Source organism: Mastomys coucha, unplaced genomic scaffold, assembly GCF_008632895.1.
Source record: "Mastomys coucha isolate ucsf_1 unplaced genomic scaffold, UCSF_Mcou_1 pScaffold5, whole genome shotgun sequence".
Classification (NCBI taxonomy): Eukaryota; Metazoa; Chordata; class Mammalia; order Rodentia; family Muridae; genus Mastomys; species Mastomys coucha.
Window position 1 is genome coordinate 58,202,537 of NW_022196911.1, and position 10,905 is coordinate 58,213,441.

General features: G+C 46.8%; 1 protein-coding gene and 1 long non-coding RNA gene across 11 annotated transcripts in view; one reads left to right on the forward strand and one right to left on the reverse strand.

Moving 5' to 3' along the window:
* The window catches only part of Cdrt4 (CMT1A duplicated region transcript 4), a 40,208-nt gene extending 38,690 nt beyond the window's left edge, over nt 1-1,518 (forward strand). For all 10 annotated transcript variants that reach the window (XR_004113483.1, XR_004113484.1, XR_004113485.1 and 7 more), the window contains one exon: nt 1,297-1,518. Coding sequence is in view for 1 of the 10 variants with exons in the window: in XM_031353381.1 (XP_031209241.1) it covers nt 1,297-1,302 (6 nt within the window). In the remaining 9 variants the exon portion in view is untranslated. The remainder of the gene's footprint in view (nt 1-1,296) is intronic.
* Nucleotides 1-10,070, reverse strand: part of LOC116078294 — a 14,624-nt gene extending 4,554 nt beyond the window's left edge. The window contains exons 1-2 of the long non-coding RNA XR_004113495.1: nt 9,868-10,070; nt 8,873-9,002 (exon numbers count right to left, since the gene is read on the reverse strand). This is a non-coding gene — a long non-coding RNA (uncharacterized LOC116078294). The remainder of the gene's footprint in view (nt 1-8,872; nt 9,003-9,867) is intronic.
* Between the last annotated feature and the right edge of the window lie 835 nt (nt 10,071-10,905).

Here is a 10,905-nt window from a genome sequence, read left to right on the forward strand (position 1 = left end):
GTCTCTGATTCCTCCTATGAAGTTCTGCCCAAACACCACTTTCAAATTGAAGCTCCCAATCCAGTCCCATGTTTTTAACCCTTGGCCAGTATGAGTTCTACAAAACTGTAGGTATTTTTCTGGTGGATCTCAATAAGTATAGTTTCTGTCCTAGAGGCACATGATACATTCTAAAGAGAGTATTTATCTTAGGACCTCGATGCTGTGGTATACACTTGTAGTTCAAGCACTCAGAGCTGGAGACTGAGGTAGAAGAATGATGGCCTACTTACTTAGCTCTGGCTCAAAACAAACAGAGCAAGTTTAAAAAACCAAGCAAGCAAGCAAGCAAGCAAGCAAAAAGACCAACCACCTCTTTTATTCCTTTATGGGCATTTCTGGCCAGGGTATATCTGGGAGCACATGGATTAAGGCTCCTTCTTGAATGTTACCAGGGATCTGAAGCTACTGTAGTCTTGCCTCCCAATGGCTTTAAGGGCAGAGTTATGTGGCAATTTGGATAGGCATATATAGGTATTGTTTTCTTTGTACTTGATAAATTCTAAAAAAACAAAAAACAAAAAACAAAAAAAACCAAAACCAAAATAACAACAAAAGCAAAAAATCAAAAATACCCCCAACCAACCAACCAACCACCAAGCAAACAAACAAACAAAAAACCAACTCTATAGTAATCAATCCCAGCTAGCATGATGTAGAATAATTTAGTTCTCAGCCTAGTGTAACAACATAGGCATGAGCCAGAGATGCCATTCATACCTTCTACCTTCATGGAAAGCACCTGAACTTTGTCCATGAGATGTCTTTAATAAAGGGAAAAAATACAAATCCTTTTGAAATGGAGAACTCAGTTTAAGTCTAGGTCGGGACACACTGGGATCTGGCCACTTAGGGGCTTGAGCATCTCTTGCTATATTTCCAAGAAGAATTGTCCCAGGGAAGAGACTGCTGGGCAGGATTAGCTGGACATATAAGGAATTGTTGGTTACTAGTTGCAAAATTCTCCTTAGCCTCAGTGACTTACAGGGCAATGCTTTGATGTGTCAACTGGTTCAGACTTTCTTAAGGGCTATGGGGACATGGACCAGTGGGCCCCTCTCCCCAGAGAATGCTGTGGCTAGAGTTCTGGAGGTCCTAGAGTACCTAGACAAAGAGGAGGAAATGTCTCAGACTTCACAACCCACCAGCACACAGGCCCCAATTACCTTAGGTGTATGTAGCCTTGAAATCTTGAGGTCTAGGAAAGCCCAGAGCACACTTGTTGGGACTAACTTTGTTCATCTCTGATGTTTCCAGAAATAAGCATGGAGCCTTTCCAGGATCCTGACATCCATCTGGAGCCATCAGAGTGTGCATGAAGTGGAATGTGGATTATTTCTACGTAACCTCATCGACTTGTTCAAACCAGGGAGGCCTGGAGTGTCTCAGGTTACTCTGAGCACAGTGAACGCTCATCTTGAAGAAGAAGCTGGCTTTCTTTGATGTCTCACAGTCCATAGACACCTCTTATTTATCTCCTCTCTGTGTGGTGGTTTTTGCTCAGCCGAGTTGCTGCAATGGGTTTTTTTTTTTGTTGTTGTTTTTTTTTTTTTTTTGCTTTTGCAGTGTGTGTAGAATCAGAACGCACACTTTCTTAGCCTGTCTAGGTGGTTGGTAAGTAAGGCCACACTCTGACACATTTCATTCAGCCATTTTACATAGATTCCTTGGCTCCCTGTGCACAATCTGATATTTACCATTCGCAAATTCCAAAGGGGTGCCAGACAGTTGATGGTTAGCGTCCACAGTATATCCAAGCTGCTGATGGGTTTTGCTTCGGGCATCAAGCAGTTCTACATTCTGGAGTTTCCTTAGCTGTGGCCTGGGACACATCTTAATGGAGATCAGGCCTGCCCCAAAGAGAAGAGGCTGCAGGAATCTCCAGGGAAATTTCCTGAACAGAAGTTCTGGTATAGGTATTTGGGAGTTGCCTGAGCTCTCTAACTGGAACGAGAGATAGATATGAGGCTGAAGCGGAGAGAGTAGATACTTTGTGAGCCATGCTGAAGTGAGGTGGACGTAGCAATGCTCAATGCGCCTTTTTGTTTTTGTGGTCCAGTGTCCTTCTGCAGGAGGGGTAACTGTCACACAGTTATGTAGCTTCCTCCTGTAGGACATGGAGAACATAACAAGCCCCTAAGTCAGAGAGTTTCTGGGCCTTGCCTGGGCTCCTTCAAGGTAACTAAGCAAACATGGGAAGTAGAGAAGCCCAGCACAGGACAGAGACCAGCTCCCTGCACTGGAATCCCAATCAGTTACTGACCACACATCCCTGGAGATAAGGAACAAGAAGCCTTAAACGCCCTAGCCCTCTAGCCATGCTTTGTGCGTGTGTGTCAGCAGCTGTAGTAAAAAGATGACAAAGTGTTCTCTAAGCTGTGTCCAAGCCAACGGAGGCCATCTGCACCACTTGGTTCTTTTTGCTTTAAGTCACTTCCCACCCCCACCCCCACCAACACCTAGAATCTTTTAAGGAATCTCCATCTGTATGTACAGGCCAAAGGGCACATTTTTTTTTTTTTTGAGTTCTCAAGTTATCTGTGGCAGATAGAGCACAGACTGAGAAAGCCATGGGAGGGCTGTGGGGGAGGGGAAGGAGATGGAGACCCGATTGAAGCCCAAAGCTGAGTTTCTGTTTGTTGAAAAACCTCTTCCTAATTCTTACCCACCCCCCTCTGGCTCCTATCTCTCTTCTCTGGAACCCAGGGCCTCAGCCAACAATTTGGAAATCACAGGGTGACATTACTAGATCTCTAGGGGGCATGGCCGGGTTCTTGGGAAGAGCCAGGAGGCAATATAGAACACCTGTATTGTGTATGCACAGGGTCCTGACCCTTGTCACACATTGCAGGATGCTTGGCAGAACACTGCAAACATGAAACAAGAGACAAATTAACTATGAAATTATGTTGCTTCCAGTAAAGGTTATGGAATACACTTGGAATTTCATCACTCCGTATTCTATGCCTCACTTTAAGCATGGCTGATTTCTCCATGTGGAGCTGCCTCCTTGTGGATGAACAACCTGAGTATAGGTGCTGTGACCTTAACTTTATATTCCAGAGGCCATAAAAATTCCCACCCCACCTCTGGCATTTCTGGGTGGTTCTTTTACTGACTCACTCACTTCCTGTCTCCATTTCAACCTTTCAGCGACCCAGAGCAACCCATTCTTTTCAGTAGAGAGAGGGGCCTGATATGTCACAGGATTTCAGACAAGTTGGGAACTTGTCTCCTGGCACCGTTTCTGCACATGGGCCAAGTGGGCAGATAGTTTTGTAGAGAACCGATGGTTCGAGAGCCAGCTGCAACTGGAGGGAACTAGCCTGCGTGTGGCTGACTCTCTGTTCACACTTTTGCTGGCTGATTCTCTATTCACACTTTTGCACACTGGAACCTGTCTGTGTCTACTTAGTGTTCAGAATCCTGGGACGTGCTTGCTTTGGTAAGTGGGTGATAACAGAAGTAAGAGAGCCTTGGACCCTAAGGAGCTCAGCACCGTGTGTGTTCACTTCAGTACTTTCCCAGAATGGCCTCAAATTTGTATCAGTAACAGGCCCGTTGGTCTGCAATTGTTGAGCCCAGGGTATATTGTAAAGCAGCTTTACTTGTGTCCCTTCCTCATGTGGCCAGCTTGCTCTGTCCTGTGTCCCCATAGGTATTGGAGAAGTCTGGCTACATTCTCCTGTAACTCCTGGAGTGTAGTATATGTACTGGGCCAGAACTGGTGCTCAAATATTGAGTAAGGAGTTTTTAAGAGCAAGTTCTAAGACTCAAAACAGAAAGTACCGAGAAGAGACTTCTTCAGTGACAAGAGGTTGGTAAACACACTTTTTTTTTTTTTTTGTAGGTGGGAATAGGCTGCCTTGCTGTGAACTCTACTCCTAGTCTTAATACTATTATTTAAATAATAATAATGGGTACCTTCTATGTACTTTTTCTTTTAGGGTACTGGGAAAACAGAAGGAAGATGGGACATAAGACATATGGTTAGTCTATCCCTTTAAAAAGCCTTTCAAGCCTGCGTGGTGAAATTCCAAGCTTATTATTTTTTTTTCTCTAGCCTTTATCAGAAGGGACATAACTTCACAGCCCTAATGCAGCATGCTGACAGGCATCCTGCAAATGCACACCAAGTGCTTGCTTGTGCCAGGCAGCGTGCCAGGGCCTTGGGTGGACATGGCAGACATGGGATTCTATTTTTGTGGTGGAGACACTGGCCAAGCATCCCGACCGGGCAGCATAAGGAGTGCTTTGCCGAAGCAGGGGGCACTGGAAGAGTGTATTTGCTGAGGGCTCATGACCTCTCTCCCTCATGCAGAGGGGATTCTGGGAGGAGGCAGGATTAGTGTCAGGACAGCTGCTCATAAAAGAGAGTGAGGTCATGTCGAAGCTTCGGCCAAATTGAATTTTCGTGGCTGGGTGAGTTTTTAAAACTTTGCAGGGCCGTCTTCAGTTTATATTCAGCCCCGGTTTCCATGCTTGTTTCTGTAGCACCATGGAGCTGATTCTTAGTTCAGGCTGCCTTTCAGTGAGAGCATCTCCCTTTCCAGTCCTAGTGACAGCACAGAGGAAGGGCCAAGCATTTGCAGTTTGTCCCAGAGCTTACTCTCAGCCTGGTGTTCTGTCCTGGAAGACTGGGCTGAGCATTGACAAAGGAGACCTTGAGGGCTCTGGAGTGTTCACCGGAGATGTGGGCAGGTGCCAGGCCCTAGCTTCTAGCAGCCTTCAGAGGCCAACCTCCATTTCCCTAGTTCTCTCATGCAGAAATGCCAGTTCTGGCCTTCACGTCTTCTCTCTGCAGCCCGCTTGCTTTTCCTGATCTCTGTAGCGAGGGCATGGGGTGCACTTTAATCTTGACATTACTCTTTATTGACATGGTACTTTCCTTTTCCTTTGTTCCTTCCTCCCTTTCCTTTCCTCATCTACTTCCTACTTTCCCTTCCTTCCCTCTCTGTCTACTTCCTTCCCTCCTTTATCTTCCTTCTTTACCTTTTGATCTCCACTGGGGTGTGTGTGTGTGTGTGTGTGATTGATTGCAAAATAAAATGATGTAACTTGTAAGTACCTGGTTTTCTTACAATCTGTGAAAGAGGATTCTGACTGCTGCAAACTTTAGGAGGGTGTGTTCTTTACATATGCAGTTATCAGGAGGAGGAGCCTTCATCCTGAGGACAGTGGGAAGTTCCCAAGCACTTCCTGCCAAACGCTAGGGGATGCTTGCATATTCCACAAAATTGTCTCCATGGCCACTTGCCATCCAGTATCATCCCAGAAAAAGAATTATCTTCCTTTACTTCAACATTGCCACTGGGGCTCTTGCAGATTCCCAAAGTATAGCTCTTTGTAGGGCATAAAGGCCAAACCTTGAAGGCTTGGGGAGAAGGGCGGCAGAATGCTGGTTGCTGTGAGACAGGCACACTTTCAGGGGCCACAACCTAAGCTTCATTTCTGCTCTGTGCTAAAGGCCAGCTCCACCTTGAACATGGATCTCAGTACATCCATGTGAATTCTAAACCCTGCAATGCCTCTGTTAATCTTAGAGAAGTTGTAGCCTCCTGCACCTTTCTCCTATCAATACCTTCCTGATTTTCTCCATCACAGACACAATGGCACTGGTAACACTGACGCTTTGTTCCTAAGTTGTGTCTAGTTCTGTGGCCTGGAAAAGACAATGACAACATTCAGCAGGGTACTTCCTATTGTCTGTCTTGCCCCATCTAGCATAACAGAACAGCCGAGGCTTCATAAGAGTTTAGCAGAACAAAAGACTCTACCTGGTCCTCTATCTACTTTATATCACCTCTAGATTATAAATATGGCAATGTGAAGATTATGTAAATGTTACTCTTCTGTGTAGTTGATGAATAACGACAATAAAAGGCTCTCTGTGTATTGTCTATTGCAGGGTGGTGGTGGCGCACACCTTTAATCGGGAGGCAGAGGCAGGTGGATTTCTGAGTTCGAGGCCAGCCTGGTCTACAGAGTGAGTTCCAGGACAGCCAAGGCTACACAGAGAAACCCTGTCTCGAAAAAAACAAAAAAATATTGTCTATCAAGTTTGTTGACTCTGGACATAGTACCTATGGATATGGAGGATGCTGTTTGTATGGAAGGGCACACAATGTATTTAACTTTCTCACTTGATGCCAGTACTGAAGGACAGCTCCTGAGGGAAACCTGCTCTGGGATTCAGAGACTTATGGGAACACACTACAACTCCAAATAAAGAAAAGACACCATCCTCCAGACCTCAGCCTTTCCCAGTTAGACACGTGATCTCACCACATGGGTGTCATGATCCTCCCAGATCCAAAATCCTCACTCTGGATCCTCCTCAAGTTGGCAGATCACAACCCCTCTGAAGAGGGCATGGTGCAGGCACCACCCAGGACACGTGCCCAGCAAGCAGCCGTGGAATTCTGACCCGATTAGAAACAGAACTCGCAGATATCAGTGTTGGCAGCTCCTGGGAAGCTCTATGTGACTTGAAGCATAGTGAGCCTGAAGATTTGGGCTGCAGGCCCATGTGGGTGAGGGAGTCTTCCCGCTTGAGGCCTAGGACTGACAGGGGGGTTGGGTAAGGTGAATCGTGGGGCTCCTGAGGCAGGGTTCTAGTTGAGATGTACCTATTTCAACACATCACTGTTTTGTATTAGAGTTATGAATTGGACTGTACTGAATTAAGGCTTTTTGGCCATGAGCTGAAAATTGTTTCAATAAACATAGAAATTTGCAGTGACATGAAGTAGGTGATGGCCCCTAAAGCTGTATAATCACATCTGCAGCTATGCTGGGACCTCTGAAAGGAGACACTTTCCCTTGGTGTGGCAGGATAAGTAAGATTCTGTCTGGTGTGTGTGCCCAATGGAGACATTACACTTAGCAGAACAGCATTGAGGGCCCGGAGAGGTGACTCAGCAGTTAGTAGCATCGGATGCTCTTTGAGAATGCCGGTTAAATTTCCAGGAGCCACATGGTGGCTTACGACAGCAACCCTGGCTAGTAACTCTGCAATAATGAGGTTCTCTCAGCTCAGTGTGCTAGCCACCATTTTGTAGCTGTGACAAAATAGCTTTCCAAGCTTAGAAGAGAGTGAGCTTATTTGTGCCCATGGTTTCAGAGGTCTCAGTACACGGTGGGCTAGTTTCCTTGCTTTCTCTGAGTCTGAGGAAGCTCCTTAGTTACTTTGTGGTGGCCAAGAGTCAGAAAGGGAGAAGAGAAGAGGAGAGAGGGGCATTCTTCACAGGCACAGGCCAGTCCACTGTGAACTCATCAATAGCTTCACCCGTTGATGAGCTGAGTGCCCTCATGATCTCTGCAGCACTTGGGTCGGGGAGACAAAGCCTTCAACATGGGAGCCTTTGGGCACATTCCAGCTTCACTCCGTTACAGAACCACTCAGTGAAGCTGCTACCATTGGAAACAGAGTGCTTAGCTGGTCCATGGTGGTGTATGCCTATAATTGCAGCACTTGGGTGGCAGAGGCAGGCAGATCTCTGTCAAACCCAGCCTGGTCTACAGAATGAGTTCCAGGACAGCCAGAGCTACACAGAGAAACCCTGTCTTGAAGAACTAACCAAACCAACACACAACAAAGGAGGAAAAGACAGTGTCTGAAGCACCTCGACCTCAGTAACTTGTTCTGCCGCAGTGGAGAGGGCAGGCACATAGAAGGTGAGGTCAGCTCATTGGAGGCACAGACTAGAGCAACAAATGAATATGCTTGGTGAAACAGGAACAGGTTGGGCGATGGCTCAGTCAGCAAAATGTAGGGATGCAAGCACGGATCTCCAGGGACATGTGTTGTTGTATGAAACCTCGGGGCTGTTTAGCGTGTGGATATGAGGACAGGTGGATCCTTGGAGCTCATTGGCCAGCCAGCCTAGCCCAGGGATGGGCTCTGGGTCCAATGAGAGAGGTCACAAAAACCAAAGTAGAGTTTTAGATAGCCCCTTCCCCCATTGGATGGTTCCACATTGTTGCGTATAGGAGCAGTACTTTATTAATAACAAAAAAGGAGGGATGTAGTTGGAAGGTTGGTGGGGTCTGGGATACTACCGGGCATTGGAGGGAGAGGTAATGCTAGATGAACATGATCAAAATATACTATAAATGTATGAAAAATTCAAAGAATAAGTAAAAATATTGGAAGATAAGGGGGAGGATGACTGGAGATGCCTTCCTCTGCCCTCTATAGACACTGACACGTGTGCACATGTACTCATATGAACACATATGCATGCACATACACAGACACACACACACACATAGACACACACAGACACATAGATACACACAGACATACACGTAGACATACACACACACACACACGCACACACAGACCCAAATACAGAGACACACACAAACACACACACACACACACACACATACATACACACACACACACACACACACATACACACACACGAGTTCAATAAATGGAATACAACAGAATCCCCTGAGCCATATTCAGCTTCCTAAAGGCAACATTGATGGGTTGGTGTACATATTTTGGGACGTGCTCTTAGTCTATATGCAGAACTTTAAGATCACTTCACACGCCCTTTGCTGTAAAAGTCCAACAAACAACCTGTTGGGCCTCTCCACCTCCCTCAGCTCCCCCATTCAGTAGCTCTGCCTGAGCCCCTGTGACCTTGCTGAGCCTCACCCACACCAAGCTCCCTCCCCAGGCTTCCCTACCAGCCCTTCTTCTTGCTGGAACCTCCCTCCCCAGCTGCCTGGTTCTCTGGCATACTCTCCATGTCTCCTCCCATGTGTGCTGCTATTTCCTGAGTGCCTCCTCTAAGGTGCCTACCTTCTTACTCCACACCTCTGCTCAGTACAACACAGCATAGATTCCACCTACTGTTTACTGTTGTTCGCTTTCATTGAATGAATGAATAGAGCAGAGGATTTGTCTGTTCTGTTCACTGCGGTGTTCGTAGTGCGTGGAACAGTGCCTGATCCATAGTGGTTGCTTAGTAAAGCATAGACCCCTGAATGCATACAGGACCCTCAACCTATCATCCACATACTAACACATTCTATAATACAGCGTTCTGCTCTTGCTTTTCCAAACTCTCTGAAACCTCAGCACTTGTTGCTTGTTGAGCACAGAAAGTCATCATCTCCTTCCCAATGTCTGTGAGTGTGCAATCCTGCTCGTGTCTGACTATTAGTCCTCTTGATGGTGTTTGGGTTTCAGTTCCCTAGCTGCCGTGGACAGGGCCATAGAGTGCCCTAGAGCGTACCTGGCCTCCTCCCTTCCTCCTGTGAAGCAGAAGGACCCTGTGCATACTAAGCAAATGCTTTGCCTGGCCCTTTTGTTTTTCATTTTTACGCCCCCTCTTATTGTTTTGTTCATTAACCTAATTGTTGTTTTGGCCTTGGCTTGAATGTGGTATCTACTTCTGGCTCTGACTCCTGATCTACCTAACAAGATGGGAATGAATCATGGCTGCAAGTCCCCACCACAATGGCCAACGTCACTCTAGCCTCTAGGCTTTCCTGGTTATTGTGGACCATACCTTCTGGAACTGTGCGCCTGAATAAAGCTTTCCTCATGGCTTGCCTCTGTCAGGTAATTTGTCACACTGAGGAGAAAAGACACACAGAAAGTAGCAATCTTCTTGCCGGCCCTCAGTTCTCCCAGGCCACACAGTTTTGCTTGTGTGAACTGTTGAAGTGGTGAAGTGGTTGTCTCCGGTAGGTATAATAGGAAGGGCCAGAATTTGAGCTTTCCAACTTAGATAGCAGTCTCAATACTATTTTTAAAATAGGAAGAAGAAAGGAAGGGAGAAAATTCAAATCAGAAAGAACTCTCACCTTGGTTTCCTTGATTGGCTGCCCAGGGTGCACTGGATAGACTGTGGGGCCACCCTGTGGCCCAAGCTAGAGCCTATCCACTTCCTTTAGCTGCTCTGTGTTGTAGAGGCTTCCTGCGGCCCTCATGGGCAGTGGGAGGTTGGTATGAGGTTAATGTTTGGAGTGGGTGAGTGTAGGAAACAAAAGCAGATCTTTACACATTTTTCCTTCTCTGCTTCTTTCTTACAGAATCCTGAAGCGTCCACAGACACAGGCTCCCATTGTGTGCCTCTGACCATGGCTTTCTGAGCTGCTTTGCGAGGTCCGGGAAGTAAAACTTGGCTTCTTGGAGAAGCAGCTACAAGAGAGCCTGACTCATGGGAACACTTACCTGGGAATCATTTGGGTCACGTGTGGGATGCCTGTCCCCTTCCTCCAAACATCTATGTGCTTGAATTCTTATACCACAGGCATTGCAGGTGCTTAAACTTTGTTTCTTGTCCAGGATGTGTCCAGTCAGCTTCACACAGCCAGTGGCAATGCACAGACCCTGGGCCCTTCCCTCCTATTTTCAGAGGCCACGCTGACACAAAAGGAAGGGTGGCCGTGAGGCTGTGAGCTTTTTCGTTTGAGTGAATGAGGCTGTGAGCCCTGCTCAGGTGAGAGAAAAGTCACCTGCCTTCAGCCCAGTGCCACCTCAGCATCCTCCCTGTGAGTTCAAGTGTCAATCACAGCTCCTAAGTGTCTGCTGGGCCTGCACCAGGAGCAAGCCTCTTGGCCTGTGGAATGTCTTCAGGGGTGTTGATGCTGCAGAGGTGATCCAGGGCTGGATTGCTGTCAGTTGGAAGGGACTTGTGCTCACTTATTCTATATTTTTCTTTATAGCTCAATGCTCTTTCTATTGCAAAAGATCCTCCCACTTTAGGAACATGTCTCTCTTCCTAGACTTCACTGCATCAATCTCAGGGGAGTCTTGGACATCAGTTGCTCAGTGTAAAGATGAAGTGTGTCCTGCCTTCCTTGGTAGAGCAGCTGGGGGCTCAGGGATCTTGGCTCCAC